The 15,007-nt window shown below is 48.8% G+C and overlaps 1 protein-coding gene across 1 annotated transcript in view; it reads right to left on the reverse strand.

Annotated features, from left to right (window-relative positions):
• Window positions 1-15,007, reverse strand: part of LHFPL7 (LHFPL tetraspan subfamily member 7) — a 58,910-nt gene that overhangs the window by 41,039 nt on the left and 2,864 nt on the right. Inside the window, exon 2 of the mRNA XM_063146785.1 lies at window positions 12,919-13,381. Within this exon, the coding sequence (XP_063002855.1) occupies window positions 12,919-13,381 (463 nt within the window). The remainder of the gene's footprint in view (window positions 1-12,918; window positions 13,382-15,007) is intronic.

A 15,007-nucleotide genomic window follows, 5' to 3' on the forward strand; every position in this document is an offset into this window, starting at 1 on the left:
ATGCCAAAGGGTCATCATGGAAGGGCACCTCCAGAGGGCCCACGCCCCAGCTGGGGCCTGCTGGGAAGAGCTCGCTGGGTGTCTTTTGCTCTTCACCTGCTGGTTCACCTGCCTGTTGCTCAGCCCTGGACAACGGTGGCGGTGAGAAGGAGAAAGAAGGTGCAGAAAAGGGTGAGTCAAATGATCCAGGGGCTGGAGCATCTCCCCTACAAGGGAAGGTGACAACAGATGGGATTGCTCAGCTAGGAAAAAAGGAGGCTGAGGGGAGACAGGATAGAGGTGTACAAAATGATGCCTGGTGTGGCGAATGTGGACAGGGAGTCATTTTTTCTCCCTCTCCCATGATACTAGAACCCTACAGGGGTCATATCCCATGAAGCTGATGGGTGGGAGATTCAGGACAGATCAAAGGAAGGACTTCCTCACACAGCGCAGAGTTAAACTATGGAACTCGCTACCACAGGATGTGGTGATGGCCGCCTATTTGGATGGCTTTTGGATAAATTTCTGGAGGAGAAGGTGATCCATGGCTACTAGTCCTGCTGGCTATGTGCTACCTCCGGTATCAGAGGCAGTAAGCCTGTATACACCGGTTGCTGGGGAACATGGCCGGGAGGGTGCTGTTGCTCCGTGTCCTGCAAGTGCTCCCCGGAGTCGGTCCTCCTCTTCACCGTTGCAACCTGCTTGTTTGCGTGATCCTCGCTCCAGTCCAGGCAACCGAGGAGGTGAGGAGGAGGAGCAGGACAGGCCACGCATTAAACACTCCAGAGCCTCAAATCAGCCTTCTCCTTCATCCCTCCGCACCCCCTCCCTCAAAATTGGCAGGAGATGCACATTTCACGGGCGCCGTTATTAGAGGTTCCCTTTCGTGTTCATAACTAGATTTTCTTCCCCGCCTGCACCCAACGATCCAGGGTCAGAAAAGAAATTTGCTCCGTCCTCTTCTTTCACCTGCGTCACCCCACCACCACCAGCACGCACTTCCGTCGGCGCCCTTGCCACAACTCATTTAGCACAAGATAAACCCTCGTGAAGGGGCGCTCGACCCGACGCCGCAGAGGCAGGCGCTGCGTTAGCAGGGCTGCGCAGCTGCGCTTGACGAGTTATCACTCTGAAATTAGGCGAGGAGGACGGGTGTCTGAATGCTGTTGTTGCTTGTGTGTGTGTGTGTTTAATGCTCTAAATATAACAGGGCCTGATTCCCACTTCAAAGCCAAAATACCAGCCTATTGTAGCTTAAACCACTAAACGCCACTTTAGGAGAGGCATTTCAGCTGTTCAGAATGGGACAAAACTGCGCAAAAGCGGAGATGCCCCCAAAGGGTCGTCGTTCGGGGAAAGAGAGTGGGGATGGATCTGACCCACAGGCCTAAGGTTCACCACCTTGCTGCCGCCGCCTTGTCTGTTGTGAGGCCTCCCCGATGAGGTAGGCAAGGCGGAGACAGAACTGACATGAACCAGGGAGGGGGGACGCAGTCCAACAGTTTCAGCACAGTGGAAAGCTCTGAGTGAGCCATTTGCTACCTAGACCATGCGGTAAGGTTTCATGGCTCCTGGGGATTTGAACCCAGATCTCCTCGGTTCTTGCCAGACCCTCCCCTTCTCCGATTTGGGGCCTCCCCAATGTGCCAGACAGTGGCGTCCCATGGTGGCTGGTGTCGTCCAACCCATCTGGAGAGGAGCGGGTTGGAGAAGGCCTCAGTTTTTACCTCCAGACCTGCTGGAAGCAAGTGGCTCACTCAGAACTCTCCGTGGTGCTGAAACTGCCGGACTGCTTTCCCCCTGGTCCACGTTAATTTCATGAACCTGTCCCACCCTGTTTCTGCAGAGACCTGCGTTTTTTTATCAAACAAAACACATACGAAACCCCACATTCCTTCATCATAACCGTCCCCAACACATCCTCTGGACGTGTTGGACAACCCCACCCAATGTCTCCTTTAGCCAAGCTGGCTGGGGGTGATGGGATTTGTACTCCAATGTATCAAGGGGGGGGCGTTGAGTCCAATGGGCCGTTCCCCCCCGCTACAGACAGACCAGTCCAGATTGTACGAATTGGGCTGCCTGTCGCCAACGTCTGTACCAGCTCTCGCTCTCAAACCACCCCACACAATAAAGTCCACTTTCTTATTTGAGAATCCGTCTCCTCTTTGTCCTTTAGATCAGGCTTTCCTAACCCAAATTAAGAATGCGTAAGTCCGCCTTGCAACAACAACCAAAAAAAAAAAAAAAAAAGATTGTCTCTTCTAGTCTACATAATTAATCATGCGGACAGAATTACCCACCCACCGCCAAAAGAAATCACACACAGGTACGGACACTCGCACGACCCGCTGCATGTTATTAACAACCACGGCTCATGCATTTCAAATGATAATTTAATTTCTGATCTGCCATCTTGATGTATTATTTACTGGAACCGAGCGGGAGATTGCCCCACCCCATCTTTCCCCCCTGCCGCTGTCAGCGTCACTCAGAGGCTGCGGAGTTTCCCCCACGGGGGTGACGGGGCATCCATTAAAACGCAGTCCGAGAGCGGAGCCCAAACTGCCCACTACACATGGGCAAGTAACCGGGTCTTGCTCCTAGCGTCCTGTGACAACAGGTTTGCCAACAAGCAGCTGAACATTCCTACGAGATGGACAGGTCAACCTGTCTCTGGCCCGCATCATTTTCTCATTTGTAAACCTGTCCCGTCCTGTTTCTGCAGAGATTTTTAATCAAACAAAAACGCAGAAAAATCCACATTCCTTTATCATCGCCTTCCCCAACGTGGAGGCCTCTGGATGTGTTGGGACCACCACTCCCAACATCCCCTTTAGCCATGCGGGCTGGAGAATGATGGGATCTATACTCCAACCTATGTGGAGGGCACCAGCCAATGGCACTGTTCCGACAGCGGGAGGGGGAAACTGACGGCAGAACCGACTTCCTTTCCTCCCCCACCACCGGCATGCTGCAACTCTACTCTGGAAAGTTGAGGGCATTCCAGAAGTGATTTGGGGACTTTCCAGAGACAGTTCGGGGACGTCTCATTGCTGGAGCAGACTCAATCTCGCATGATGTCAAGTCAAACCTCAGCTTGGAGAAGACTGTTTTCTTGGAAGGTCATTGCAATATCTGGAGGAGTTTGAAAAGTGGCTTTTTTTTTTAAAAAAATTTTTTTTAGATATAATAGAAAATACAACAGTCAATTGGGGTTTAAACAGCTGTTACAGAAAACTTGGTTAATACAATATTTTTTGGGGGGTGGGGGGAAACAAGACTAAAGAAAAGGGAAGGAAAGGAAAGGAAAAAGAAATAAACTTATAAACAAGTGAAGGATAATGGCCTTTCGGCTCGTGCATTAGTCCAGGTCGGATGAAGTTTGCTTAAAAACACAGACCGAATAAAATCCTCACAAATCCAGATTTTTTTTTTTGAGTTTTCAGTCTTGACTTGGATGTTGTGGTTTTAATTGTAAACTGCCCAGAGAACCTCAGCAATTGGGCAGTATAAAAATGTAATAAATAAATGAATGAATTAAAAGGACCCTTGGCAGCAGAGGACGGGAGAGGCCACGCTCTCCCACGCACGCATGGGCTCTGCTACGTGGGATATCTCCCATATGCTCACACAAAAGATGATCCTTTGTGAAGCCCCTGCATTGCAACACAAGGTCCCAATACAAATCCCCACCAGCTCCGGGTCATAACCAGTGATGAGAAAAAGTGTCTGCTCGAGAAATGCTGCAGTTCAAACTTGAGCAGGGGTGTCTGTAGACTCAGTTAAGGTGGAGCTAAGTTTCTAGTCCTCATGATGAAAAGAAACGAACTAGGGAAGCGTAGGTTGAAGGTCGGGAGCTGTAAAAGTGACAAGGAAACAGAACGAATATTCCTCTCAAGCAGGAGCGTGGGATTACTCTCAGCCAGGGGACTGAAATGCATTTTGGAGAAGCGCTCAGGTTTTTCCAACACCTTGGACAGCTCCTTTAGGGTTCTGACTGAAACATGGAGTGGATTCGCAGCCCCATAGACATTGAAGCCACCAGCCTTCCCTGACCCAGACTTTTATATTTTAAAAAAGGGAGGAAAAGGCACATGGACAAAACAGTCCCTCTGCTATCAACTGGCCCTCCTCACACAGAGGAGGGCCAGGATCTCTTCTCGATCCTCCCAGAGTGCAGGACACGGAATAACGGGCTCAAGTTAAAGGAAGCCAGATTCCGTCTGGACATCAGAAAAAACTTCCTGACTGTTAGAGCAGTGCGACGGTGGAATCAGCTACCTAGGGAGGTTGTGGGCTCTCTCACACTAGAGGCCTTCAAGAGGCAGCTGGACAACCCTCTGTCAGGGATGCTTTAGGGTGGATTCCTGCATTGAGCAGGGGGTTGGACTCGATGGCCTTGTAGGCCCCTTCCAACTCTGCTATTCTATGATTCTATGATTCTATGCCACTGCTCAGAGGAAGAGGCCCTTCCGCTCTGCCCGTGACCTGCTGAACTTTGCAACTAAGAATCTAGCGGCTGGATTTGTTTTTTGTTTTTCCTTTTCCCTCCCAGTCCCCTTTCCTTTTGTGTCATGACTTTTAGATTGGAAGCCTGCGGTCAGGGAGCGCCCGCAGAAATATTTTTGTAGGTTTTGGAGGCTTTTTTTGGCTAAGGAGTGGGGGTTAGGTTTTGGGTTGTTGTTTTTTTTAAAAAATGTTATAAATAAATAAACAAATTCCCATTGTTATTGGTGGCTGCTTGAGGTTCTTATTGTTAAAAGAAAGAAAGCTGCTGTGGATTAGTCCCAAATTGCAAAAGATCTGCATACAAAAGCTGGAAAAGGAAAGAGATTCGTTTTTATCTGTCTGCACAGCGGTAGGTCCTGGCAGAATGCAGAAATTTAAAAATACACTTCTCTAAACAGGAAAGCAAAATTACTATTATTGGCTGCTGGAATAACAAAAAGAAAGGAGTCCTTGACCTTTTGGGGAAGTCCTAGCATCTCTCTCTCTCTCTCTCTCTTCCTTCCCCACCCCTGTCCTTTGCTATAAACAAGGAAAGAAAGGATTTGTGGAAAAACAGGAAATAAGCAGATGGGCAGGTACTGAAAATAGTTTTCTGGGGAAGGATAGGCTGGAAGGGGGGGCAGAGAAGAAAACGTGCACGAAAGGCAGAAAAACACCATATGTGCAATCTACATGCACCGATGTCAACATGTTGAATTTACATGCAAAACACACACCCCAAAATACACTCACACCTGTGCAGTTTATGGGCAACAGCCCCAACATTGACCAATTTTTATACATGCACGAACACCGGTGCAATCTACACAAATTTAAAAGAATTTTTAAAAGGAAATATTAATCACACACACATGGATGAGGTTGTAGGAAAGGAGGGTAGGGCTCCTGCAGCTTTAACCGTTGTGATGAAGAGGGCATTTCACCAGATGCTGCATGCATACAAATGACAGCTGCTGAAATTCCTTTTTGTATACAACTGTTAAAGATACAAGAGCCCTGTCCTCTTTTCCATAGGGTCACCTTAATAGCTAACTAGAACCTAGCAGCGGTGGAAGGATTTAAAATACAGATTTAAAACGGAAACTGAAAAACTAAAGTGCCTGCCACCGAAAAGAGGACAATGTAGATACCAGGTGAGCAAGGGCAGAGATTTTTATTGGTCTTGTGAAGATGGGGAGGAAGGGTTAACCTAGGGTGACCATATGGAAAAGAGGACTGGGCTCCTGCAGCTTTAACTGTGGTGATGAAGAGGGCATTTCACCAGGTGCTCCATGCATGCAAATGACACCTGCTGAAATTCCCTGTGTTGAACACACAGGAGCCCTGTCATTCTTTCTATGTGGCCACCTTATCGTAAGCATTGGACAAAACTACTCTGCATGACCCTGGCCATTCGATACTCTGCTTAAGCACGTTTCAACTGAATCTTGAAATGCTGGGCCCTTTTTTTAAAGACCATCCAGTGCCCTCCTGTTTGAGCGGTTCCTCTTCTCCCTGTCTCTCCCAAAGGCAGGTGACAGCTTCCGTTTGCCCGCTCACACCCACCCAAAAGGTGATAAAGCCCTTGATATAGGATCTGTCATTAATCAAGATGTACTAGGCCTCGTCGGGGTGTATTGATAGAGCCGCCAAGGAGCTCTTAATTTCTTTGGGGATAAACAATTAATCACACACACACACACACAGCCATCTCCCCAGGAACAGGACCAACAACAACAGAAAGGAGACAGGGAGGTTTTACGGCTCTTAACGGCCTTTCAGTGGTAGGGAAATAAATTCAAAAGACAGATTCTGGGCGTAGGATTGGAAGAGATCAATAGTGACAGAGAGAGAGAAAGAGATGCTGAAGAACCCTCTCGAGTTCAGGAGCAGATACTACTTAGAATTGGGCTTCTCAAACTGCAAGGAAGGTCACAAATACTTGGATTCTGTGAGCTCTGCTAGATTCTTCCCTAGATAGTTGGATTCTGGATACCTGAATGATAGATTCTCGACTGAATCCTGTGATTCTCTACGGCTGAAGACAAATGGCGTCTGGAGGGGGGTGGATCGCTTCCTCTGAAAATGTGAAAGATCTCATGCTAAAAACAAAGGCCGTTTATCTGCAAAGCCACCTGTCCAGCTATTGGCTGAGCTTCTGTGATGTCACAGAATGCTCCCAGGTGCCTGAATGGATGTGTTAGCTGTGCAGGCTGGCGAGTGGAGCTGGGCCCAGGAAAGGGGATGAAGTGAGGGGGGAGAGAGAACGAAGACAACGACTCCTGCTGAACTCCTCTTTTACGTCTCCCCATGGATCCCTGCACAATGCACACAGCTGCTCATGAGGAACGCCATACGCTCGTCCCCCGTGAACCGATGGTTAGAATAAGGCTACAAGGGTGGTGAAAGAAAAGAAGCTATAGAGAAGGAACCCTCAGCGCTCAAAAAAGAGCTGACAAAACGCTGGCCTAGGACAAAAAAGGAGTTCGAAGGGTGACCAAAAGGTCATCCAGACCAACCCCTTCTCCAAAAATAAGGCAATCAAAGTCTGCTTAGCTTGCTCTTAAAAGCCTCTGTTGAACACCTAGTTATTGGGTAACTACCATACAGAAGTGCAGTTGCGAGGGCCCAATCCATCTCTCTGGGGGTTCCCGTTCCCCTGACTGCCAATTGGTGCTTCCACGAAAGTCCTCTCTTAACTTCATTACTGGCAGTAAGACCTTGAGACTAAAATACACAGCTATTTTTTCTATTATTGCCCCGCCCCTTTATTGTTAGCCCCGCCCAGTGCCAGACTGTGGCCCCCAAATTCTTCTCTGAAACTCCATCTGGCCTTCAGGCTGGAAGAGGTCTTGCATTAGACTTTGTACATGCTCAACGATACTCTTTTTTTCTTTTTAACCGCTTGCTTCAGGAACTGATAATTCCTCTCCCCGTGTCCCCCCAAAAAGCCAGGGCTCCCTTCTTAAAGCACCGTCTGCCTCTCTCCTGGGTATTAATGATTTCCAGAGACAGGCCTCTTTGTGGTCTCCCTGAAGCACCCTGCTGTTCGCCAGCGATCATCCGAGCTGCAGACGTGGCGAGTTAGACCAGACTTGGCAGGATCAGGCAGCCGGTAAAGACCGGGAATGACAGAAGAGTTGCTTTCCATAAACTAATTAAAATCAAGGCAAGTTAGCAGTGGTGGAGGCGGGGAGAAGAAAAGGACAAAGGGAAAGTCATATATATATATATATATATATATATATATACACATATATTCCACAAGAGAGAGCGAGAGAGAGCGCGCAATGAAAAATCCTAAGGGCCACATTTATCCAATATTCTCAGCTCATCTTCTCCTTCCTATTTTTTTTCCTAGCACAGGGCAGCAGCCAAAGCTATGAACTCATCCACTGGATGTGTTGATAGGGATATATTAAAAAAGCTGCCTCTTACAAGGTCAAACTCTTTGCCCATCCAACCTGGTATCGCCTGCTCTGACTGGCAGCAGCTATTCAGGGTCTTAGACGGACACATGTTCCTTGTTCTCTGCTCTTTCTAACACACTCTGGTTTAACTACGGGTTGTTAACCATGAACAACCCAGAATTCACAACCCAACAAAAACTGTGGGTTCCCTTGCTGGGTTGTTCATAGTTCACAACCCAACAATGAACTAGGTTCCCTTCCTGGGTTGTCTGTAGTTCACAACTCAACAACAAACTAGGTTCCCTTCCTGGGTTGTCCATAGTTCACAACCTAACAATGAACCACAGGTTCCCTTCCTGGGCTAACAGCACATAGTCAAACCACAGTGCAGAGTTTGTGTGCCATGACAACCCATGATTCAACAACAACCCACGATTTAACCTTGTCACTACATGCGAACCAGGCTGCAGTCTGACCCAGCACAAGACAGCTTCCTAGAATATCGCAGGGGAAAGACAGGGTAGGAAGAGAGGAGGAGACGGATTCCGGGTGCAGTCCGCCACAACGCCGTTTCGATCTGCGGGAGGTGGGCAAAATGATGGATGGCCGAGGATAAGAGAAAGCATAGAGGAGGGAAGCAGCCAATGGAGACATTAGCACATCAATGGCATCTCCGCTGCGGCAGGCAAAGAGGCTTTCGTGAAATTTTAATTAGACGGCACCCCGAGTGCCATCAACACTTGCCTGAAAAGTCAGATCCCCCCCAGCTTTCTCTGTCCCAGGAGGCCTTTAATTATTGCTCCAGAGAGTAGAAGAATCATCACCAACTCCGCAGTGATCATTAGGGGCACACGAGGGCCCCTTCTCCGTGTCCCAATCGGCCCCACCCGACTGCCACCTTAGCAGCTGCCGAAAAGTAAAAAGACACATGGGTTGGGTCCAGCCAGTGAATATCCAAGACATGCAATGACATTAACGCCCGGAGCCCGCTGCCTCCCAAGAAAGATCGATTTATTTATAGTGTTTTTCATTCTGCTCCTTAAGCCGAAAAGGTTGCCGAGAGAAATAAGATTGGCTCCGCCCGCAGGCTTACGTTCTAAAGGCCATGACACAAAAGTAAAGAAGATGGGGAGGGAGGAGGTAAAAAAAAGGAGATTCAGGCACCACATTCTGGTGAGAAAGGAAAGTAGATCTCAAAATGTTTGGGGTTCATTTCCCAGTATTCCTGGCCATGCTAGCAGGGCTTCTGGGAGTTGAGGTGCCAAAAATCTAGAGATCTATCTTCTGCCCCCCACCCCCCGGCTTAGAAGACAGAAACAGCATTTCAAAATCATCTCAATAAGTTAGAAAACAACAGAAAGGCATTCAAGAGAGAAGAGTGCAAAGTTCTTCATTTGGGAAGAAAGGAAATCGAATGCACAGGTATCAGATGGATTATATACTTGGTTTGGCAATAGCACGCAAGGAAAGGATCTCGGCACTGGAGTTGATCGCGAACCAAATACGAGCCAGCGGTATGATGCAGCTGCAAAAAAGGCAAATGCCATTTGAGGCTGCCTGAAGAGAAGTAAAGTTTCGAAATCATGGAAAGTGATGCTTCCACTCTGGTCAGACCTCACCATGAAAACTGTATCCAGTTGTGGTCACATTTTATGGAAGGATTTGGATGAATTTGGACAAGTTTGGAGGAAGATGATCAGGGGCCTGGAAACTCCCGAACCGCACGAGAGAGGTTTTTCCAGAGAGTGGGTGTATTCCTGCATGCTGCAAGGGTTCCCCTAAAACTGCTGGTACCTCCCTGCCGTGCATGGGTAGTGCCGCCTTGGCTACATAAACATTGTCACTCCTCTCCGGAACATTGCAAATAGAAGGCTCTGCAGTCAATTTCCTTGGTCCCACTGAGACGACTGAGTCACGGGCAAGGGTCCCTTGTGGGCCCCCCAGGCTGGGGAATGAAACCCATTCTCCTCAGCATAAGAGGCAAAACACCCCCGTCAACAGATGATCTCATGAAGCTGCAAAAGGAGACATTATGGAGACCTATGATATGAGTCCCTCTTCCTTCCAAAACACGGTTTGCATTTTTAAATAGACAAGGCGTCCCTCTTTAGAGAAGAAAGGCCTGTTAATTAACCTCTAGGCACGATTCAAAGCCTCATTTGTAGGGCGATTAACATAATTCCCCCTAGTACAAACACACAGCATGCATTAATGCTCATTTGCCCGGAAAAACCACTCCAGACCTCCATTTCTTTGTCCCAAGATCAGCGGTGTTTGGGCACAGAGAAATCTGGGGTATTTCAGCAGGCGGGGGAGGCCCGAGACATTTTAGAAGGCTTTGGGGACAAGACACCTCTGCAATGCTTGAAGATAGCCCCTCAACTGGCATAGCTCTATCTTTATTTTTACAGCATTTTACCCTCCTCTTCAGCAAATAAAATAATAAAATAATAATAATAATAATAATAATGGCTTCCAGAGCACTTTACAGAAATATTTAAAAGCTAAACAAAAAAGTCAAGGTAGTTCCTGCCCCTCAGGCATACAATCTAAAAGATACCACACAAAAGGAAATGGGAAGGAGGCAGGAGGAGGAAAAACACGAACACGGGCGCCAGTTTCTTAAAGTCATGGAGTTCTTGTAATGAATGGCTGATTGGAAATAACAAATAGTTGGCTTTGGGATCAGACTGAAGTCCTTCCACTTGGGCAGAATGCGAAACAGATGGCCACCCAGATCACCCATGTGTACAAGAATGGCCAAAACAGGTTTACCCAGTGCCAGATTTAGGAACAAGCCAAGTATGCCGTAGTTTAGGACATCATATTATGAGGGGGCCTCTAAATGCGTTGGAGGTAACTAAGATGTAAGATAACTAAGATGGCTTAAATATGTGGGAAGGTCTGGTGTGAATTGCAGCAGAGTTGCCTTTTATGCAGAAAGCGTGGCAATGCAGCATTTGGTATTGGAGGCAATAAGCACAAACTAGATCCAGTTTAAAAGACGTTCCAATCAAGTTATTTTATTAATCCTTTGATACACATCTTCAGCAAAGACTGTCGAACACTGCCAAGCACTCCCTAATGCTGGGTTGTATCCTTTCTATTATAATGTAATACACCTTTTTCATCTTTATTTTTATGGTATGGGGCCACTGAATCTTGATATGGCTTAGAGCCTCTGTATGTCTTAATCTGGCCCTGGTCTTACCCAATTCCAAAACTCAATTGTTTCTCCTCAGAAACAATCTAACACACACCTCATACATCCCAATACACATACTCGAGACATTTGGTTCCCCACCTGAATATACAGAATCGTAGGTAAGTAAGAAAACAAATATACAACAGACCTTCACGTCTCAGACTCCAGGAACCACAGAGACCTGGTGGACTTCTGTTTCAACTATGTTAATTCTTTTATCAAGTCACTGTTTGAAGTTCAAAGGCCTGGGGGGGGGGGGAACTTTGTTTATTTGGTTCTGCTGCTCCTTCGATGATAACCCAAAATTCCGCCCAGACGTCAACACCCTTCTAAAAACACCCCCACTTTGTTACTATGTATTCTCTTTAATTACAAACATTGTGATGTTTGTAATTAAGGGGAATACATAGCAACAAACTGGGCGTGCTTTTTTTTTTTTTAGAAGGATGTGAAGTATGCTTATGCTTATACCCCTCAATCTCCCACCACGCCCCAATCCACAGCGTTAGTTCAATAGGAGGGTCCCACACCCATCCAAAAAATAGCTCCCGCCCATTCAATGACCATCCAACCACGTCTCCATCACATAGGATAGGATTGGTATAGAAAAACAGGATTGGGTGCAACGCAGCAGCCAATTGCAGTAAAAACAAAAAACGGCAGCAGAGAAAAACGGGGGTGGGGGGGTGGGGAGAACCATAAGAGGACATGGTGCACAGCATGGGCGAACTCTCTTTCCAGCCTCCAATCACACACGCTTTCGAGCTCACAAGAACTTTGGAGAAGGGAGTAGGGAGAAGGGAGAGCGCTTTGCAAGTTAGCTAAGCCTCACGGGGTTGCAGAATTCCATCTGGGGGGGTCACCCATGTGGCTCTGCCCCCTTTCCCCCACCCCGCCCCTTTTCTCCTGGCAGGTCTGTCAGCGGTTTCCTGGTTTTTCCACATTTCTGCCCCTAACAATCCAAAATGGTTGAAAATGCCTCTCCTAAGGCTAAGAAGCTGGGGCACAGAGTTTTAATCTACAATAGGCTATTATTTGGGTTATTTGGGGAAACTGCCCCCCTTTTGCCTTGGGCCCAACCAAAAGATAAAACCCTTATAGAAACTTGAAAAGAAATCCCAGCAAATTCAACAGTAAGAGAATTTATCTCGTTCTTCAAATATGCCTGTGTGGCATAGAGTGCTGGACAGAGGAGACCAGGGTTCTACCCCCCACCCACTGGGCCATGAAGCTCACCATGGGCGACTTTGGGCCAGTCCCTGAGTCTCAGCCTTGCCTACCTCACAGGGTCGTTGTGAGGAGGAAAATGCAGAGGAGGAAGACTGCATAAGATGCCCTGGGCTCCTTCTTGGAGGAAAGGCGGGTTAGAAAAAATAACAGATTAAGGGCGCAATCCTATGCATGTTTAGACAGAAGAAAAGTCCTACAACTCCCAGCATTCCCCAGCAAGTTTGCTAAAACATGCATAGGACTGTAGGACCTTTTTCAGTCTAAACATGCATAGGCCTGTAGGACCTTTTTCAGTCTAAACATGCATAGGACTGTAGGACCTTTTTCAGTCTAAACATGCAAACAGCTCAAGGACTTTTTCAGTCTAAACATGCACTGGGCTGTAGGACCCTTTTCTGTCACAGGGCGATAGGACTTTTCCCTGTCTAAACATGCGTAAGTTTGTAGGTCCCTTTCTGGTCCGAACATGCAGAGGATTGTAGGACCTTCTCCTGTCGAACTTTGCCTAGGATTGCGCCCGAAGTCAACCCTAAATCCCCGAAGCGGCTGCTCGCGCTGCCGCTACCCGAAAGGGAAGGGTCCCGCCCGGTGCGCTCTCACCTGCCAGGACCCGGAGGGGATCTCGCTGAAGCGCCCCAGGCCGCCGAAGGCGTAGCAATCGTACAGGTGGCGCACGGCCTCGGAGCAGTGCCAGAGCAAGCCGAAGCTCACCTCGCCGCCGCCGCCCTCGCCGCCTTCCAGGGCGGCAGCCGCAGCGGCCACCACCAAGCGCCGGGCGCCGCCGCGTTCTCGGACGATCCAAGCGGGCGAGAGGAAGCTGAAGCTGCAGACGGCCACCAGGCAGGAGGACAACAGGACCCAGAAGCAGCCCACGCAGCTGAACATCCTGGGGAGCGCGGCGGAGGCGGCAGGCGGCTGGCGGTGGCCGAGCGAGCCCGCCGCCGCCGCGCGCTCCGAGAGCGCCGCATCCACGCGGCCGCCACCGCCGCCTTTCTTCGCCCTTTTCTGGCGCGCCGGCATGGGAAAGTCCCCCTCCGCCCCTTCTGGCTCACCTCCGCCTGGGCTGCGGGAGAGAGGCCAGCCGGCAGCCCTGGGGGGCCATGAGTCCGGGCGAGCCGGCCGCCCACGTGGCGACGAAGAAGAGGCGCTGCGGGCGTCTCTTTTTCCGCCCTCGCCGCACGCGCCTTGGAGAGCTCCGGCGCGCCCTTGGAGAGCTTTGGGGAGCCTTTGCGCTTTTGTTCGCCGGCAGGTGCGCCCTGCCCGCTTCTCCGCCGGCTGCCGCGGAGCGTTCTCGTCTTCGCCTTCTTCCCCCCGGTGGGCGTCTCCCTGGATCTGGCCTCCCCATCACGTGCAGCGAGCCGGGGGGAGGCCGGGCGGGGAGAAAACACACCGCCAGCTAACCGACCCCACCCGGCGCGTCCCTGCCCGGCTGTGCGCAATTGGCGTTGATCCGAATTCGGAAGAGCTGGTCGCACTTTCTTTTTTTAATTGTTATTTTCTGGATTAAAATTGGAAGCACGCCGCTCTTCCAAAAAAGAAAAGAAACAGAAGGTTGCTTTTGGAGAAGTGTCAAGAGGTACCCTGGATGTTTTTATTTAAAGAGTTGGATTTATTATTATTATTATTATCATTATTATTATTATTTACATTTCTATGCTGCCCCATAGCCGAAGCTGTCTGGGCAGTTTAAACATTAAAATTCGATAAACAACATTTTAAACCATAAAACGTAAAACAGACATGTATTCATTAATGAAATGATAGCATGAAATCGGACAGCCGAGGATTATTTTCCAATAAAACACTGATGGTGATGACATTTCTATCCCGTCTTTTTTCCTCTTCCAAGGCAGCTTACATGCTCCTCCTCTCCATTTTATCCTCACGACCACCCTGTGAGGTAGGTCCAGCTGAGAGTCAATTGACTGGCCCAAAGCCCCTCACCCTGGTGAGTTTCGTGGTCCAGCAAGGACTAGATTTCTTATATTTCCTGAGTCCCAGTTTTTGGACTCCATTTTCCATCAGCCCCCAATCAGCATAGCCAATTTTCAGGGATGATGGGAGTTGGATCCCAGCAACACTAGAGTGCCACAGGTCCACCAGCCCTGCTGAAAGAGGACTTCATTTCTTTCCTCCTCATCTTTTTTTCCTTGTGTGTCCTGCCTGAGGGGCAGGGGACTGATTCAGCTGATACGCCAGCTGCGCCCCTTCCTGGACTCGGAAGACCTAAAGACAGTAGTGCACGCACTGGTAACCTCGAGGCTTGACTTCTGCAATGCGCTCTACATAGGGCTACCTGTGTGCCTAGTCCAGAAACTTCTATTCAAAATACGGCAGCCAGGCTGGTCACCGGTACAGCTCAGGGTGACCACATTACAGCAGTTTTAAAATCTCTTCACTGGCTGCTGATTAGATTCCTGGCGAAGTATAAAGTGTTGATCACCTTTAAAGCCCTACCTGGGCCAGATCTACACTAAAGCGCTTTATAACAGTTTTATAGCGCTTTAAAGCAGTTAAAGCACTTTATAACTGTTATAAAGTGCTTTAAAGCAGTAGTGTAGATCCGGCCCTGGTTTGGGTCCAGGCTACCTGCAGGATCGCCTTCTCCTGTACAATCCGCCCCGCACACTCAGGTCCTCTGGGAAGAACTTCCTTCAGCCAGCCAAAACTAGGCTGAGGGGTATTACCC

The sequence above is a fragment of the Elgaria multicarinata genome, chromosome 22, assembly GCF_023053635.1.
Source record: "Elgaria multicarinata webbii isolate HBS135686 ecotype San Diego chromosome 22, rElgMul1.1.pri, whole genome shotgun sequence".
Lineage (NCBI taxonomy): Eukaryota > Metazoa > Chordata > Lepidosauria > Squamata > Anguidae > Elgaria > Elgaria multicarinata.